At 44.5% G+C, this 19,903-nt stretch overlaps 1 protein-coding gene across 1 annotated transcript in view; it reads right to left on the bottom strand.

The window, feature by feature from the left end:
• The window catches only part of LOC140507441 (cell adhesion molecule CEACAM5-like), a 40,210-nt gene extending 21,901 nt beyond the window's left edge, over positions 1 to 18,309 (bottom strand). The window contains 9 exon segments of the mRNA XM_072615530.1: positions 845 to 923; positions 3,366 to 3,437; positions 4,706 to 4,764; positions 5,130 to 5,194; positions 6,312 to 6,432; positions 7,862 to 8,143; positions 9,000 to 9,278; positions 14,723 to 15,076; positions 18,178 to 18,309. Of these exon segments, the coding sequence (XP_072471631.1) occupies positions 845 to 923; positions 3,366 to 3,437; positions 4,706 to 4,764; positions 5,130 to 5,194; positions 6,312 to 6,432; positions 7,862 to 8,143; positions 9,000 to 9,278; positions 14,723 to 15,076; positions 18,178 to 18,229 (1,363 nt within the window). The 5' untranslated portion in view covers positions 18,230 to 18,309.
• Positions 18,310 to 19,903: the final 1,594 nt, after the last annotated feature.

Raw genomic sequence — 19,903 nt, 5'->3', positions numbered from 1 at the left:
ACTGTAATGTTTGCAAAGCACTTTACATTTTGTCCTCACATCTATCTTGGGAGGTAAGCGTTGTTATCATCTCATTTTATAGATGAGGTAACTGAGGCAGATGGAGGTGAAATGACTTTCCCAGGGTCACACCATTCATAAATGCCTGAGACATCTTCCTGATTTTATATCCAGCCTTCTCCTCATGGTACTATTTTCCTGCCTAGAGCAACATCTCACATCATGTAATAAGATATACATGACTTAGATATAAATAGTCATAAGCAAACTAGAGCAGCAAGGTAGAAATTACTTGTGTGATCTATAGGGGAGGGGGAGAAGAATTCATGATCAAACAAGGAATAGAGGACATCTATAGGGGAGATCTATAGGGGAGGGGGAGAAGAATTCATGATCAAACAAGGAATAGAGGACATCCACAGAAGATGAAAGACAACTTTGATTACATAGAATTAAATAGGGTTTTTGAACAAGCAAAAACAATGCAGCTAAAATTAGAAGGGGAACAAGGAATTGGAGATAAATCTTTGTGTCAAGTTCACAGATGTCTGACTGAGTGAATGAAAATTTTTTTGTTCCTTTGATGGCTGTAATATTCAGATATATAGCTAATATACTAACACAGGTGGTAAAGGTGATTGAGTTGTCAGGTGAGTGAGCTCTTCTGCTAGGTCAGCAAAACTAAGGAGGTCCAAGCAGGGCTGGCCATGTACAACACTGACTCCCCAAGGATGCCATTGCAGTTTGCCCATGTCTCTGCTTTGGCTCCAGGGAGGGTTGTGGGATCTCATGGAAATGGGGGAGTGAAAAGCAGGGTAGGAAAGTTGGTGTGTGTCTCAGTCTCTGAGTTCTTCATCCTTCTCCTGGGGGAATTCCTTACAGCTGATTTGTTCATAAACATCCACTGATGCAAAGGTCAGTGTCTGGGGATTTAAGGAAGTACGATTAAGACTGTGTTGAAGCCCTGAGAGGGAGAGGGGTTGGAAGGGACCTTGTCAATCATCTAATCCATGGGTTCTTAATTTGAAATTCACAACCTTCCAGAGACAGATTTCAGGCAGTCCATGTACTTCCATGGGGAAAAACAAAGACAATTTGTTTCCACTAATTTCTATTTGAAATTTAACATTTTCTTCAGTTATTTAACAACACAACTCAGAGAATGGGTCCAGGGACTTTTCCAGCCTGACTGGCCAAATGGCACTTCCACATCTCTGCCCAGAGGAGGGAAAGTGTTTCATCTTCTGGTTTCTAAAACCCTAGTCTGCCAACTATTCAGCTCTCTCCCATCATGCACTTGTTCTTCTAAACAAATTAATTAAATTTTTTCATTAAGGAAAAATTTGTTTTCTTTCCTTCCCACCTTCCCCCTCCAATCAGGAGGAAAAACCAAACCCTGGTAACAAACAGCCTTAATCAAACCCTATTAATCATAGCATTTACCCCAGACCCTGTTCATCTCCCCTTCCTCACTTTTAGAGTTTTCAATTCAATTCAGTAATTAGCCTGACAAGCTTAGTTTCTGATTCTTCTCTCCCTTCCTCTCCCTCTCCTTCTTCCTTACCAGTGATTAGCTACCAAACCCTGTTGGACCTCTGACTCCTCTTCTGGTTCTCAGTCCTATCTGGCTAGGCTCTTGTGAGAGTCTCCTAGTAGGTTCTAAACCCTTCTCCAATCCTCACCATTCTTGTGCATCTGATCCTGGCTCTGCTTGGCCCAAATATTTTCAAAAGCTCCAGGTTCCCTGCTGAGTGAGAATTCCTTTACCTGAAATTCAAGGCCCTCTACAATCTGACTCCCACTAACCTTCCCAGACTTGCCTCGTGGTTTTTCTTCAGTCAGTCAATGAGCACTTATAAAAAGCCTACTGTGTGCCAGACATTCTGTTAATCCCTGGGGATACAAAAAAAGGCAAACCCAAAGAGCCTACAGTTGATACTCCAGCCTAAATGTTAGTCTGTCTTCTGAGCATGCTCTGTCCTCAGAATGCACATCCTCATGTCTGAAATGTAGACCTTTCTCTTCTTTGCCTTTGAATTCCTGAGCATCCTTTAAGGACTCACTCATATGACCTCCCCTCCAGGGAGCCTTCCCTGATTTCCCCATGAGCAACCATCTACCTCTCAGATCTCACATATTACCTTGCCTGTATTTCTCCAAGGAAATCACATAATATTGTATATTGTAACTTCCCTGATGCACTTTATTCTTCACTTAGACTGTAAGCTACCTGAAGGAAGAGACTTTGTTTTATTTAAACTCTGTCTCTCCCTCAGCCTTGCACTCAGTCAGTGCACACCAGTTCAAGGCAATCAGTGAGCATTTACTAAGTGCCTAGTGTGTACCACCTGTGAGTCCAAAGCTGAGTCCAAGCATCACCTCCTCCAGAAAACTTTCCTGAGCCTCCTGGCTGCTTATGCCTACTCCCTCCATACTGACTTTTAGCCGATATATATAGCTCTTATGTCCCCTGTGACAAGTAAACCTTTAGAAGTCAGAGGATAATACACTTTTGCCTTTGTATTAGCAGAACCTGGCACATAGGGGGCACCAAAATTGGTGGTTGATTGATTTGAATGGGAGTCAATAACAAGGTGCTTTATTTAGCATCTATTTATGTCAGGCGCTGTCCTAAGTGCTGACAGACTAGAGACTTGGACTTTCCATTATGCACAAATCACTTCAGGTGTGACATCCCTCTTTCTGAGGATGACAAAGAAATTGTCCTATTTTTCCAAGAGAAAATATCGTGGGACAGTTGGAGGGGGTCCTGGAAGAATGTTTCCTGATTCTTAGAGTCGTAATTGGGAAGGGGTCTCAGTGACTCTCTAGTTTAATCCATATGCCCAAGGAATCCTCACTACACCACATCCTATCAGTCAATGGCTGAGAATTAGAGTGATGATCAGTCTGAATATTAACAATAATCAATAAGAACAAATTACTACACTGCCTAGACTGGAAGAAGGAAGGTACTTGGTTGGTTCTCAGGATCATGGGTACCAACGGGGGAGGCTATAACAGTTTGGCCCAGAAGATGGCAGCAGAGAGCTAGGAGCCAGGGCTTGTCCTTGGCAGGAGGGAAAGATGGTTATGGGGCAGTCTGATAGCCAGGGCTGGTCTCTGGAAGTCATAGGTCAGGCTGGCAGGAGTTCAAAGGGGTCTGAGGTCAGTCAAGTTCAAGGTTTAGGATAAACAACCCTGGATGAAGACAGGGTGCCTGGATTCTAATCCTGACTCAGTCCCTGACTCCCTGAGAGACCTTGGGCAAGTCTCTGTCCATTTCTGTGTTCTAAGGGCCCTCCCAACTCCGACATGATACTGAAAGTTAGTGAGTGAGGATGACTATGAGTGAGGGTGACTACCTGGTAGGGATCCTTGAGTGATTCTTCAGAGAGGGTGGAGTAGGGATGCATGTCCTGTGGAGGGGTCACCATCTGTAAATTGAAGTTTCGTAGAGAGGTTAGTGACTGCTTTGGTCTGGGCACCCTCTCCCTCTCTCTACTCCTTCATGAGAGAGAATGACCACCCAGTGTTTTGGCATCCCAGAATAGGAAGGCTTTCAGGTTGTACTTCTCTGCCACCCCACCCCAGCTGTCAAAGAAGTCTGTATAGACTGTCTGGTCTTTACTCCCAACTTCCTGTCACCCCATCCACCTGGTGGTCTATACCAGAGGTGTGCCTCTGTCTACAACACTTCTGAATGAAGCCAGAACCAGATTGAAATGTAATTGTGAAATATTAAACAAAATGGATAAAATATAGTAAAACATAGAAAACCTTACATCTGAAAGTGGTCCATATGTGACCCACAAGGATCCTTCTGTACGGATCAATTCTTTTTGTTTCCATTTGAACTTAATAACCTTGTTCTCGATCCTAGTCATTGGCACTTTGATGGCTCTGACATTTTGTGTTCTAAGGCACCCCACCCTAGCCCTGGCATTCCTTGTTCTAAAGTTCCCCCTGCCAAGCTCTGAGGACATTCATCCCCTCTCCCCCAAAGGTAGGGGATGTTGTCTGAATCCATGGAAAGCTTAGAGCTGGGGACCCCAGACGTCTTCTCCAAGTCAACTCCTCTGTGTACTGTAGCACACCTTAACTGCCTCAGAGTCATCATCTCCTTTTGCCCTCTCTCAATCCTTAGCCAGGCCATGATACCAACTTTACAAAGCCCTTTCTTCATGGTAACTCTGTGAGGTAGGTGGTAGAAATACTATTTTGCCCTCCTTATAGATGAGGGAGCTTAAGAACCAGGGAATGACTGTGGTGTTGGGGCGTCTTGGAGTCGCAGGGCATGAGTTTTAATCCTGACTCAGTCACTTGCAACCTAGGTAATCCTGAGGAAGTCACTTCTCTCTGACCCTCATTCTCCTCCTCTGTAAAGTCATGGGGTTGGACCAGATGACCCCTAAGGCCCTTCCAGTTCTAAATCTATGACCTTGTGAAGTGATCTGTCCAGAGTGAATTAAGTAGTAAGTGGCCGAGCCACGGTTTATGCCCACACCTTGGTATAACCTCCACCAATTCTACTCCTTCCTCCCCTGATGAGGAATTTCCTGGTCCTCCAGTCTTGGAGGGAAGATAGCCTCCTTCTCCTCCCTGAGCCCTGGGAAGAAACTAGGGTATGCCCCTTAGGGAGAAAGAAACAGTAGAGGGGAGGAATAGAAGTCCCCCGACATGGGCTCCCCAGGGGATGGCTTACTTGTCCATTTGAGTACTTGGACTGAAGCTGCAGATCATTTTCATATATGCCAGAGTCACCTAAAGAAGTGAGAAATGCTGATGGGGACTCCAAGTCTTAGTCTCCTGGTTGGAAACAGGGCTCATGCTACCCAAAGAAGGGAGAAGAGGAGGTAGGAGACCAGTCATCTAAGATGTTCTTGGGGTCCCAGAGATGTTCATTGTGAGAGGAAGTGAGGGGATCCCCTCCTTCCCCATGTAGGGCTTAGAAGAGGATAGATGCACAATTCTAGAAAAGGCGATATTGATGAATGCTTAGGGCCCTAGGGTGGGGACAGTTCTGTTCACAGACTTTGAAAGGAGAGATCTCAGAGGTTATAACCAGGACAGAAAGCAATGGGAAAGACAGGGCAAGGAGGGTGACCCAGCAGCTTGGTTATACTCACTGCATTTCATGGATGGTTTCTTTTTCTCTTTTTGGCCTGGCCCTCCTAATCCTTCCTGTGAGTACCTGATGGGATCAGATGGAGAAGACGGTTGGGTAAAGCCTGGGAGCAGGCCTAGGAGGGCTGGTCAGTGAACCTGAGGTTTGCTGGGCTTTAAGGGGCCCAAGCCAGGAGGATTTGGGAATTCAGTGTGGCTGAGAGTCATAGTAAGGGTCATTGACATTTAGGCAACCCTCTAAGGTTTTCAAAGGACTTCACAAATGTTGTTGCATTCCATCAGCTCAACAGCGCTGGAAGGTCTCTACCTCATACACATAAAGCTGGGGCTCCTTTTAGAGGAGTTCATAACTTCCCATCTGAAGGATGTAGCAATAGGGAATAGACCCATGAGTTCATTGGTCCGGGGAACAGAGGACACTCCTTCTACCAGTGAAGGCTGGCATCCTCTCTGTAATTTAGAAAGGTGTTCAGTCACACAGTCAGTAAGTGCGGGAAATAGGACTTGAACCCAGGTCTTCCTGGCTTCCACTACCCTCCAGTGCCTTTCAAGGTAGTCAATGATGTGAGGCTTTGAGTAGCTCATTTGTACAGGAAAAACCCAGGAGAGACTGAAAGTTGCTAGTAGTCAACAAATTTACCCTCAGCTCCCAGATGGCTTATGTCCGGAATGCAGAGAAGTAGAGGCGATTCCTACTCTGGTATACTCTGGATTATAAGAGATCACTTCTAGCTTCTGGGCTCTTCATGGAAATAAACTTTACCTGTCAAACCTGGCCCCGCTGATCCAGTACTGCTGAGCTGTCAACCCAGTCCAGTTAGAACCACCGGCTCTTGGGGCAGGAAGGCCCTTGGAGTCCAAATGTCTAGTGCCAGTTCCTTGAATTTGTCTCCACTCCTGTTTCCCTCCCTCCCATCCAGATATGTGCTAGTTATTCAAGCTTAAATATCAGTGGGGATATGAATTCTTTCTCTTACACCTTGTTACCTGGTAGTCTTTTTGGGGACTCAGAGCCTCTTGTCCAACACATAATAATCTATCCCACCCAGCTTTGCATTATCTGAACGTTTTCTAATCATGACCATCCACGAAGGAATCACAACTCTCCCGGTGAGAAGCTGGCTATCACAACATTTTAGCAGGGGGAGGGGAGGGTTGGATCTCCATTTCTGGGATGACATTACCCTTGTGCCTTTTTTCGTAGGAGATATGCCAGGACACTGAGAAGAACCGTCACAACCAGTATCCCCACTAGGACGCTGACAATGGTGAGTGAAGAGTGAGAGAAGTCAGAGGAAGGGGTATCTGTAGGGAGAGAGAGCAACCTGAGGCAGATTGGAGGAAATGAGTTCGAATCCTACTTCAGACTTTTACTAGCTTAGTGACTTTTGACAAGTCTCAGTCTTAGTTTCCTCATCTGGCAAATGAGAATAATTCTCACATCACAGGGTTGTCATGAGCATGAACTGCTGTCATTTTGCAAACCTTAAAGTGTTGTATGAATAACTGCTATTGTTATCATGGTTATTGGTGTTATAATAAAGGCAAGTCTGTTGCTTCTACCTTTCCAAGCAGTGGATACAGAGTATCTTCACCAGAAATGGCAATACCTAATGGTTGGGGATACGTAATGTCTGGGAATACTTAATGCCTTGGGGATACCTAATGGCTGGAGATACCTAATGACTGGCTAATTGAGTCTCAGCTCTTATGTAAAAGGTGATCGTTATCTCTTCCAAAGGCATCTCTTGCGTTCAAGCAAGCTTATCTTTACCTCTTCCTCAAATTCAGTAGGTCATCTTCTGTCTCTGTGATTTTACTCAGATGATCACCAAGGCTTATAACTCCCTCCTTCCTCATTTCTCCCTCTCAGAATTTCCAGCATTCTTCAAGGTTCATTATCTCTTCTGAGGGGCTTCTCCTGATCCATCCCCTCCGCACTTCCCCTAGCTGTTAGCACTCTCTCCCTTCTGAAATGACTTTGTATTTATTTGTCTCCATACATGAAGTCGCCACGTTTCAGCATCCTTCCCCATCATCCTGGGGCCCAGCCAGATGTACCTTAGTCTTTAATAAATCTCACTTGGATGAATAAGTGCTGTGCTGGACTCTGTGTTCACTTTTTAGTGACTTCATGAGAGTACTTACCAGAGGATCACTCATTTGGAGGACTACATGATGGGAAATGAATAGGAGAAACTGATCACCCCTCTAGCCTCTCAAATTAGTCCTTTGGACCTCAGACTTTATTGTTTGCTCTTTGGTGGCGGGGTTGGAGATGGGGGTGGGGAAGGAAATATATGCACCCAGTATTCTTATCTTGACCAGCAGCATAGTATAGTTGGAAAGGTCCTGGATTAGAGTCAAAAGTCTTGGGTTTAAATCTTGGCCCTGCTGCTTGCTACCTGTAACCTTAACCAAGTCATCTTTCTGTACCTTAGTTTCCTCATCTATAAAATGAAAGAGTTGGACTAGATGACACCCCCCAGGTTCCTTTTACCTATGGATCTCTGCTCTATGATCTCCAGAAGTTAGAGAGAGTTTGTGGAACAATTTCTAATCTAAGAATTTTCCCCAAACCCACCATTCTGGAATGTCACCTATGTGGGAACCCAGCTAAGGTGGGTAGGGGATTCTCAGTGGCTCCTCCTCTGAGAGGAGAGCAGCCCCCTAGGACTCATTGGTTGATTCTATAAGGGGCTCAATGTAGATGGAGCAGCCCCCCAGAACTCACCAGGTGATCCTATGTAGATGTAGACAGAGGTAGCTGCAGAACAATTTGTCCAGTTGTTTTGCACCTTGCAGGTATACTTCCCTGGAAGCAGGGATTCCCCCTGGAGCACGAGATTGTCCCTGTCTGTCACCAGCATGGAGTTGTTGAACAGCCACTTATACTGGGCAGATGGGTGAGACTCAGCCTTACACCTTAAGGCCAGAGTGGAGTTGGCCTTGACCTGGATGGTGTGGACCACGTGAGATCCAGGCTCCTGGGTAATCTTCACCTGATCTGGCCCATCTGTGAAGACAGGAAGGAAGGACTCGATTCTGTTCCATGATCATCAAGTGAGGGCCCATTGTGTGGAAGGCTGGTGAGGGGCTGGGACACATGTCAATCTCTTTTCTCATTCTCCTGTCTGGGAGTGGGCCAATGGAACATGCCTACAAATAAGTCAAGACAAAGTGATGTTTGGAGGGAGGACTGAGGAAGGCCCTTGTGTGTCTGTGTGAACCTTCAAAGGAGTGAGAGGTTGTGGGAAGGAAAGAGAAGACAAGAGGACATCCCCAGCCTGGGATGGGCTGAGCAAAGGCATGGAGATGAGAGATGGAAGACTGAGTTTAGGGAATCATGATTAGGTGAGTTTCACTGAATCATTGAGTGAAGAGGGATAATGTGAAGGCCAGCAGGAATCTGATGGAGAAAGTGCTGGCAAGTCTTTAGCAGATTAAGGTATTTTTATTTTTTCCTCCAGGTGATAGGGATCCAGAGAAGGTTCTTGTGTAGGGGAGTAATATGGTTAGACTGCACTTTTGGAATATTAATTTGGCAGCTGGTTAGAGATAGTAATAATAAGCATTCACATGGTACTTATTATGTGCTAAGTGTTTATCAATGATTGTCTCAATTGATCCTTACAACAACCCTGCAAACTAGGCGGTGCTATGATGATCCCCATTTTACAGATGAGGAACTGGAGGCCAGCAGAGTTAAGTGACTTGCGCAAGGGCACACAATTTGAATTCTGGCTTAACTTCAGGCACTGCATGACCTAGAAGGGGTAAGATGGAAGGCACTATTGCTATAATCCAGGTGAGGATGAATGATCTGGGGCAGGATGCTCCATCAGAGAGAAGAAATCAGGAGAGAAACTTACAGTTGACGATCAGAGAAATGTCGTCACTGCTCTGGCCGCTGACCTGGTTCCAGACTTCACACTGATAAAATCCATTATCTTCCCTCCTGGCTTGCAGTAGAGTCAGAGTCTTGTTATCTTTGGACAGAGAAAACCTCTTGCTCACTGGAATTGCCCGGTTTTTAAAGATCCACAGGATGGTGATGTTCTTGTCTCTGGTATGGCACTGAAAGGTCACTGAGCCCTCGCCTTCTGTGATCCTGGTAGGGCTGGCTGTGATGCTGGGTTTGGACACGCTATCTGGACACACACACACACACACACACACACACACACACAGAGGTACAGTCAAGGACACCATCTACTCAGTGGATCTGAAATCACAATCCCTGCTCTGATATCATTTCCTCATTTCTGGTCCTAAATTTCTCCATCTGAAAAATGGCAAGTTTAGTGTAGGGATGGCTTCATAGGCCACTTCTAGGGGAAAGTCTCTGATTTACTCTGACAGAGCTGGTGGCAGGGTTGGCCAGCACAAAGGTTCTTGTCGTTGGAGGTCCTCCACATGAAGGCATTTGTGGGGATGCCTTTGCTGCTCTGGGCCAGGTGTGCAGCTTGCTTTGATGGGGTGCCTTAGACCCACTGTCTGATTCCTACAACCTGCCTGGGATGGGGAGGCAGAGAGAGGAAGTGGGGACCAACCAATCCAGCAACAAGCATTTGATAAACACCTACTATATGCCCAGCACTGGGAAGAGACCAAAGAGAAAAGAAAAGAAACAATTCCTGCTTTGAAGGTGCTATTATTGATCTATCTATCCTGTCCGTCTATCTATCTATCTATCTATCTATCTATCTATCTATCTATCTATCTATCTATCTATCTATCTATCTATCTATCTGTCTGTCTGTCTGTCTGTCTGTCTGTCTGTCTGTCTGTCTGTCTGTCTGTCTGTCTGTCTGTCTGTCTGTCTAATCTGTCTGTCTATCTATCTATCTATCTATCTATCTATCTATCTATCTATCTATCTATCTGTCTGTCTGTCTGTCTGTCTGTCTGTCTGTCTGTCTGTCTGTCTGTCTGTCTGTCTATCTAATCTATCTATCTATCTATCTATCTATCTATCTATCTATCTATCTATCTATCTATCTATCTATCTATCTATCTATCTCTCCTGTCCATCTCTCTGTCTCTGTCCCTCTGTCTGTCTCTCTGGTCCATCTGTCTGTCTGTCTATCTATCTAAGCAAATGCAGCATGTTTATTTTCATATATGCATATACTTACTGAATAAATACAATATGGACACAAGTTCTTTCAACAAAAGGGAGGGAGGGGACTAGCAGTTGGGGAAGGGGATCACGAAAGGAATAGGGTAGAAAGTTTCCAGGATTTCCAGTGAGACAGATGTGGGTTTGAGCCCTGGCTCTGATGCTTACTAAGGGTTAGACTCCAGACAAACCACTCACTTGTTTGGGGCCTCAGTCTCCTCATCTGCCTCTGGGAGTCCTAATGGCAGTTCCCTGCCCTCCTGCACTTTTAATTGAGTTTCATGGGATCATAGACTTACATCTGGGAGGGACCTCTGAGGTCATGAGTCTACCTCTCCTCTTTCCCTTCTCCCCAACCCCAAATTCTGCAGATGAGGAAACCAAGACCCAGCGAGGTTAAGCCATTTACCAGGGTCACAGAGCTGATGGGTGCTCAAGGTAGGTTTTAGACCCAGAGTTTCCTGACTCTGAGTCCAGGGCCAGTTCTTTATCTCCCCCTCCTTCCAAGTGGAGGAGGCTTGGGCTCAGAAGATGGAAACCAGGGTCTGAAGGCAGGACTCATGTGGAGGCTTAGCTCCTCACTTAGCTCAGTTTTCTTTTCTCCCCAGTACTGGGTGGAATGTGTCTGTGGCCTTGCCTGTTCTGCATGCCCCACCATGAGAAGCTCCCCAGGGTGGGGGATTTGACTTTCTCATCCAGTCTCCTCCATAGGGCCAAGCCTTGCTAGACACAGTTGGCTCTTAATCTGTATTTGGACACAGAGTCATAGATTTCAAGGAGGCCTCATCTGGCCTAACCCCCTCATTTTCGGGATGAGGCCACAGAGGCTGAAGGAGGTCGGAGCATAGTTCAGGGAAACACGGGAAGTTGGAAGGGCAGAGTTGAGATGCAAACCTATATCCCCTGACTCCAAAGCCAGCGTTGTTGTTTTCTTCTCCACAAACCAAGCCTCCTTTCCTGTAATCTGAAACCCTCAGAGGCAGATAGGGGTGTGTAGAGCAAAGGGCTGGGTGTGAGTGCAGAGCTATGCTCTCCAGGGGCTATGGGAATGTCTGATGAGATGAGCTCCAGGAGCAGAGACCTTGCAAAGGAAGCCAGACTTGTGACACCCTGAATCCTTGCACTAGCAGTTTCCTCTTTTCTCTGAGGGAGGGAGGGATGAAGTGTCCCCTGGTCCCCTGCTAGGAAATACAACAGGAAAGAACAGACGGGAACCCAGAATCCTGACCCCTGCTGGGCCAGTTGGGCCTCTACCCTGCAGGGGATCATTGAGGCTGTTTCAGAGAAGCCAACAGAAGATAAAGCTCAGCGAGTGGGGGAGATGATTCGGGCCTCATACTCTAGAGCCTGTGGGCTCATCTCCACTTTCCCCCCCACAACCCTCCTACAGCAGAGGGAAGGCAAGGAAATCTGGCTTGGCTGGAAGGCAGGATGTCTGCGGTCTAGTCATGCTTTTGCCCTGACTTTGGCCAAGTTCTCTTCCAGTCATTTTTTTCATCTGTATAATGAAATGGGTGGGATGAAATGATCTTGAAGTTCCCTTTAGCTCTGATGTAACATGCTCTATGTACAAAAGTTTCTTCTAACGCTGACATCCCTCACTCTAAGGGCCCTCCTAGCCCTGACATCCCCTGTTCTAAGGACCCTCCCAGCTCTGACATTCCATGGTCTAAGGTCATTTCCAGCTCTAACATCCTCTGCTCTAAAGTCCAATCTAGCTCTGATATTCTAGGTTTCCATGACCTGCAGATACAAACCACAGGCATCAGCATGTTGTCAGAGACAAACAGAGTGGTCATGTTGCAAGAAGGTGCAGGGAGGCCCATGTGGGGAGGTGTCTCAAGAGAACTGCATGTTGCTTGGGGGAAGTGGATGAAAGGAGGAAGAGGGCAGAGGGAGCCCTCGCCAGTCAGGCAGCCTGGTGTGTCCTCACTCTTCTGCTCTTGCTCATCTGGCCTGCCCGGGGTAAGGGTAGAGGTCATGGGTTGCCTACCTGGGTTTGAGGATTCCACACCCTTCCTCCTCCTCTTGGCTACAATGACTTTCCTAGGGCTTCCTGCTGCCTCTCACCCACTGTAACATAGGCTCCCCTTATTTCCTCAGGACACAGAGCTTGATGAGGTAGAAGAAAGATCCTTGGCCTTGGAGCCACAAGGACCTGGGTTTGAATTTTCGCTCTACCCCCTTACTCTGAGAGGCTGTTTAATTTGACAATTAGACTGTAGAAGTTGGGGTCCTGAGACCTGGATTCTAGTCCAATCAAATATTTACCAGCTATGTAAAGGCAGCTAAGGAATGCCATAGTACACTGAGCACCATGGAGTCAGGAAGACTTATTTTACTAGCTGTATGACTCTGGGCAAGTCATTTTCATTTAACCCTGTTTACCTCAGTTTCCTTATCTGTCTAATGAGTTAGAGAAAGAAATGGCAAACCACTCTAGAATCTTTGCTGAGCAAACCCCAAATGGGGTCATGAAGAGTCAGAGATGACTGAAAAACAACTCATCAACAATAACCGTCCAAAATTGCTATGAGCATCAGACGAGATCACATTTGTAATGTGCTTTGCAGGCTCTAAAACACATACAAGATGCCGGTTATCATTAGTTTCTTATTTCTGTCTTTGTGCTGACTTGGAAGGCATTCTCTCCTCACTTTGTGACTTAGAATCCCTGGTTTCTTTGATGACTCACCCCATGCATCACCTCCTACGAGCAGACCTCCCTGATTTCATCCATTGGTGCCTCTTCTCTCCCAATTACCTGATACTTATTGGGTACATGTTCTCTCTATATGTCTATATGTATATGTATCTGCTTATGATCATGTGTACTAAGTGTATGCAATCCATGTACAAAAATGTAACCACCTCTATCTTCAAAGAAGTAACATTCTATCAGAGGAGATAGTGTGTCTGTATACAAATGTGTACATGTACAGACACACATACAGATTGTTTCACCAGATAGAATATTAGGTCCTGGAGGGTGAGGGTGATTCACTTTTGTCTTTCAATCCCAAGTCTCAAGCATGGTGCCTGGCACACACTGGTGAATAGTTGGGTAAGATCTTACTATTCAGATGAGCTAGTTAATTAGAAAAACCTTTTTTCTTTTGCTGTCTAGGAGCAGAGAAAGCACAGTATACAGATAGATTTACTACCATCCTCAATAATCTTCAATGTCTCCCTATGGCTTCTAGGGTAAAACCCAAACTCCCCGGCTTGGCATTTAAAAAAGTCCTGCATGATCTGGCTCGAACCTATTGTTCCAGACCGGTTTCACATGATTCCCCCTCATATAGTCTATATTCTTGCCAAACTGCCCTGATTGTCACTTCCTGTATGTGATATTTTGTTTCCCTCCTTCAAGCATTTGAACAGGCTGCCCCTACCCCTTCATTCTCCCTTTGGAGGCTCATCTCCGGGGCTCTTTGCCGCACAAGGACTCCTCCAATTGTCTTGGTTATTAGTGTTCCCCTCCCCACCCCCTACAAATCTGTACTTATTTTGTATATCTCATACGCTGACAAAGGTCGTTTCCATGCCCAGGAGTTTCTCATATCAGTGAAATCTCAGGTCCAGATCCTATCCCTAGTCCTCATACTTATTTATCTGGGTACGTGGTGTATCCCTCCAGGAGAAGATTAGCTACAAGGCGAGGGTCTGTTTCATTTTTTTCTTTGTTACTCCAGTGCCTAGTATAGTGCCTGGAATATAGGAGTTAATAAATGTTCTTTTCTTTTGTTGGTTGAGTAATACGTGGATTCTCTGTTGGACATTTACTAGCTGTGTGATCTGTAACTTAATGGGTTTCAAACTCAGTTTTCTTATCTGTAAAATGGGGATAATAATGTCTGCATCCCTTGCTTGACCAGATTGTTGTGAGGAGCAAATGAGATTTTGATGATTAAGGCTTTGGAGAAGATCTTTTGAATTTAATGAACAGAGAGAAGGATGTCTTATTCCATAATGGTGGTGAGTGCATTGGGGTTGATGGCAAACTGGGCATCACTTGGGCATCCCTTTGCAAACCTTAACCTGCTAGATATGCCAGCTATTTTTAGGACTTAATCAAACTCCTTGAATTTTACAGATGGAAAAATTGTGGCCAAAGGAGAGGTTCAGTGAGCTGCTCAGAGTCATGAGGACAGTGACTGGTAGAGACAGGTTTCAAAGTCAAGTCCCCCTGGCTCTGAAATTGACAATGTTTGTCTTTATATCATCCTCCTCTGACTGTCAGTGCCATCCTGGGAGCAGGAGAAGGACAGGCACTGTCCTCAGGCAGAGGCAGAGCCCACACGAATTGGAAACAAAACTCATTAGACTCAAAGCTATCTGAAGGCAGGAACACTGTTTTGCCTTTCTTTGTAACCCTGGCTCTTAGTACAGGTATAAAGTAGGTGTTTAATAAATGCTAATTGACTGACCAATAAATTTTCTTCCCTGATGACAGAAAAGCCCAATACTCACTGTAGACCTGGAGCTGCTTGTATGTGGTCGCCGTGGAGAGATTTGGTCTGATCTCTTGGAAAGTGTAATTCCTCCCATCGGTCACCTGGACATTTTTAATTAGCAGAGAAGCATTTTCATAAAGTACTTCCCGGCCAGTGTAGCCAGGGCCTGTACTGTTGGCTTTAGAGGAAATGTTGTAGGATAGAATGAGATTTTGAAGACCAAGGCCTTGGAACCAGGAAAAAGCCTGACTTCCTGTCTGAATTCCATGGACAGAGAGAAGGACATTCTGTCCCACAATGGCGATGGGTGTTCTGGGGTAGATGGTAAGCTGGGCATCACATGGCAGGCTCCGAGAGGTGAGAAATGAGGCTGGGAAGGAGAGATAATGAGAGTAAATAAAAAAGGGAAAAGGAAAAGAAAGAAAAGGGAAGAGGAAGGAAGGGAAGGGACAAGAAGGGAAAAGGAGAGGAGAGGATGGGGTAGGGGGGAGAGAAGAAAGAGGAGAAGGGAGGGGAGCCTTAGCAAATACATTGATACCTTTGAGATCATAGGATCTTGAAAACAGAGCCATAAGGGTCTTAGAGGCCATCTGTTCCATTTTACAAACAAGGAAATTGAGGTGCAAGGTAATGTGTCAGAACTGGGATTCAAACCCAGGAATTCCTGACTCCAAGTCCATTAAGAGGAGAAGAGCCCTCAGTTTTTGGTCTTAGGAAGCAAGTCAGTGTCTGCCCATATGGAGGCAGTTTGGCCTACTGGAGAGAGAGCTTAGCTTTTGTCAAAGAGTAACTGGGTTCAGATCTGGACCCTAACACTTACTTGATGTGTGGCCCAGGGCAAGGCACTTAGGCACTCCTGGCCTCAGTTTCTCGATCTGTAAAATGGTTCCTTAGTAAGCTAGCTAAGGATTAAGAACCTAGGTCTGGGAGTAGCTCACCTTTCTGCTTTGATGCTTATAAAGAACATTCCTGAGTTGGCACTTGGAGATGGGAAGGGCAAAGATGATTTTCGCCACTTTACTGAAAAGGAAATTGAAGTCTAGAAAGAGGAAACAAGTCGTCCAAGGTCGTACACCAACTAATTGTCAGCAGAATTAGAATTCTTACAGTGCTTTTGCATAACAAGTTGGGGCTTGTTTGGGGTCCTACATTTATCTTGCCCATGAGCAGGTACAGAGACAGAAGTGTGTGGGCCTGTGTGCATGAATCTATGCATACTTAAGACTGAGTATTTACACGTGCATGTATATGTCATGAGAATGTTGTTAAGGGATGAAGCAGCTTAGTCGGTTTTAGTCTTTGCCACAGAGGAAAGAATGTCACAGCTGGGAGGGGCCTTAGAACAGGGAATGTCAGAGCTGAGGAAGCCTGAGAACCTGGAATATGACAAGTAGGAGAGAACTAGGAACAGATAATGTCAGAACTGGGAAGGACCTTAGACAAGAGAATGTCAGATTTAGAATGCTGGACTTGGGAAGGCCTGAGAATGAAGAATGTTGAAGAAGGAAATCAGGAATTCCCTTAGAATAAGAAATATCAGGACTAGAAGGGGTGTTAGATTGTCAGAGCTGGGAGGCCTTTAAGGGATGTCTAGTCTAAGCTATTCCTTTTCCATCTGAGACCTAGAAATGGGAAATGATGTTTAAATTTCTTCCATGACTCAGTAGCAGAGTCAGATAGTGATTTTTGGTCTCCTGGTGCCCATCAGGTGTTTCTTCCTTCTATGATTTGTTGGGAGGAGGGTAGGGGAGGAGTCCATGTTTGGAAAACGAGATGTCAAAGGATATGAATAGGTAGTTTTCAGAAGAAATCAAAGCTATCTTAGTCAGATGAAAACAATCTCTAAGTCACTATTGAGGAGAGAAATGGAAATGAAAACAACCCAGAGGTACCACCTCACAACTGCCAGATTGGCCAACATAATAGAAAAGGAAAATGACATATATTGGAAGGGTTGTGGAATAATTGGAACGCTCACACATTGTTGGTAGAGTTGGGAACTGATTCAAATTATAAAGTTGGGCACACCCTTTGATTCAGGAGTACCACTACTACCTCTGTATCTCAAAGAGATAAAAGAAAAGCGAAAAGGTTCTCATGTACAAAAATATTTATAGCAGATCTTTTTGTGGTGACAAAGAATTGGAAACTGAGGGTATGTCTGTCAACTGGCTGAAGAAGTTTTAGTATATGATTGTAATGGAAAGCTAATGTGCTATAAGAAATAAGGAGTAGGATGCTTTCAGAAAAATCTGGGAAGACTTACATGAACTGATGCAAAGTGAAGTGAGAAAACCCAGGAGAACAACGTACACAGCAACAACTATATTGTAAAGATGATCAACTGTGAAAGACTTGACTGCTCTACTTGAGACAATGATCCAAGACAATTCCAAAGGACCCATGATGAAAAATGTTATCCACCTCCAGATGGAATGTTATCCATCAGTTGATGAGCTCTAAATGTTATCCACCACCTGATGAGCTCTAAAGACAGATGGAAGCGTATTTTTTTCTCTTTCTTTTTGGACAAGGTTAACACAGTAATTTATTTTCTATGACTATACCTATTTTTATTTTTTATTGCCTTCTCAAAGGGAAAGGAGAGAGAGGAAAGAGAGAATTTGGAACTGAAAATAAAATGAAATTGAACTAAAAATGAGATGAAAGGGGAATACGAGTGATCCAGGAACATGGGTCCAGGCTAGACACACAGGAGCCACTCAAGAATCATAGCCCTTTGCTTTCCCCCTTATTGACCTCAGTTTCTTCACCCATGAAAGAAGGTGAGACTATATTCTCCCCAAATTTCCTTCCATTGATGACATTCCATGGTTCTGTGACTCCCTGTAGGATTTTTGCCAATTTTCTTTCTTAGTTTCAATTTCCCCATCTTTAAAACAGAGGCTTCTCATGTCTGAGATTTTTTCTACTTGCTGAAACAAATTGAATATGTAAGGAATCCCTCTTAATAATCAATAACTGACATTTTGATAGTGTTTTAAAGGTTACAAAGGGCTTTAATACATTACCTCATTGCCTCTCACAACAATGCAGTAGAGGTAGGTGCTATTTTATTCCCCCTTTTACACACAAAGAAACTGAAGTAAAAAGAGGCTAAGTGGTATGCCCATAATCATCCAGCCAGTGAGTGTCAGAGTGAAATTTGAACCCAGGTTTCCCTTGTTACAAATTCAGTGCTCTATCCATTATGCCCTACTAGGGCATAGAGACAGGCTGGGCTCCTATGAATGAGTACTGAGTCTTTCTCATCCTTCCACCCCTTGAGTCCCTCGTATCTCTCTCTTCCCCACTGGCCCTTGAAAGAGTTCAGCCTCAGCAAACAGACTTTTCCATCTTTCTTGCCTGGACACCTCTACTCCTTCTCTGCTTTGTCTGGGATTTGGGGTGGTCTAATTGAATAATCCCACTGGATGCATATGTGGATGTGTGGACCTCTTTTTTTCTCACCTATGAGCAGGAGTGCCTTCCAGAATCCAGAAGGGTGGGAGCAAAGGTTCATCTTGTACTGAGTCAGTGTGGCTTCTCAAGCTTGTACTTCATACACTAGTCCAGACAATGGCCTCCTCTGATGGGTTCCGAGGTTCCTCTCTGCTCCTTGTTCCCAAGGAGACTTATCTCCCTTATTTGATCACGTGGGCCAGCTGAGGTTTCCTGTTCATCCTCTCTTGTACCTCCTTTCTGGTTGTGTACTTGGAAACTCTGGTCCCCTCAGGATCTCCCCCAGGGATCCCATGAATGTCTATATGGTTTGAGTGCTTTAAAACAAGACTTTCTGGAACAGTTACAGGGTAGTTGACTAGACAGGGAAACAGGTCCCCATGCTAACTATTGGGAGAGATTTCAGAATTAGCTCTGCCACTGATTAACTATGATATTGTGAGGGGCTCATTTACCTCTTTAATTCTCAATTCTTCAATAGTATTATTAGGTAGAGTTGGAATTGGCTGAATCAGTGGCACCAAGGAGTAATTATTTAATGGATAGATTTCAACATGGAGTTATGTCTTTAGTGAATTGCTCCATGGATGGGTTCTTAGTCCTGTGCCAGTCAATATTTTGATTAATAATTTTAAAGACATTTAAAATAATGACTTGGATAAAAACTCATGAAATTTGAAGAGGATACAAAATTGGTAGAGATAGCTAATGTATTAGATGGCAGAGTCAAAATCCCAGAAGGCACTAACAACCTAGAATGATGGACTGAACCTAAAAAATGGAGAGAAATATAAAAAAAGCATTATGCTTGACTTCAAAAATCAACTCTACAAGTAGAAGATGGGAGAAGGTGTGACTGGACAGCAGTTTTTACGATAAAGTTACAATGCAATGTAAGTTGAACACAAATCAACAATGTGATGTGCTAATCCAGTCGAAAACCACTTCCTGTAAGAGTCCTTAATTTAAAAAAGCCAGGGTCACCCATTGTATCTTGGGCTATTGCCAGTGATATTGACTCTTGTCTTGCCACAGGACTTTGATGACTTTGGAGGAGAGAGTGAGGCTGTTGACTCTGCACAGCTTTGCCTCACTTCAGCTTAATTCATTAGCAAGTTAAGACATCATCCTTGTCAGGTTATCAGTCCTCTTTGAGAAAGAAGGACCAACAACAGCTTGTAAGTACTTATTATGTGCCAAGTACTGGGTTAAGTAGGGGGAAATAAAGAAAGACAAAAACATGATCCCTTCCCCTCAGGGAGCTCACATGCTTATGGGAAAGACAACAGGCAAAAAATGATACACACCAGATACATACATTGAAAGTAAATGGTAATATCAGAAGGAAAGTACTAGCAGTGGTGAGGAGTTAAGGAGGCCAGAAAAGCTTCCTATAGAAGGTGGAATTTGAGATGAATATTGAAGAAAGCCAGGGAATCCAGAAGGTTGAGATGAGAAGGGAAAGCATTCCAGGAATGGGGAATAGCGAAGGAAAGGCAGGAAGATGGAGTACAGGAAGAGGAGGCCATTGTTATTGGGTTATAGAGTAGATGGAGGAGAGTAAATGTAAGAAGACTGGAGAGGTAGGAAGGCTGCAGGTTGTGAAGGGCTTTAAAAGTCAAAAGCTAAACAGAGGATTTTTGTATTTGATCCTGGAGATAATAGGGAGACACAAGAGTTTATTGAATAAGGGTTGAGGTGATGAGATTAGACATTTTTGGAAAATTACTTTGGT

Source organism: Notamacropus eugenii, chromosome 5, assembly GCF_028372415.1.
Source record: "Notamacropus eugenii isolate mMacEug1 chromosome 5, mMacEug1.pri_v2, whole genome shotgun sequence".
Taxonomy (NCBI): Eukaryota; Metazoa; Chordata; class Mammalia; order Diprotodontia; family Macropodidae; genus Notamacropus; species Notamacropus eugenii.
Note: the sequence above shows the minus strand (reverse complement) of the source record. Positions and strands in the feature narration are given on the sequence as shown.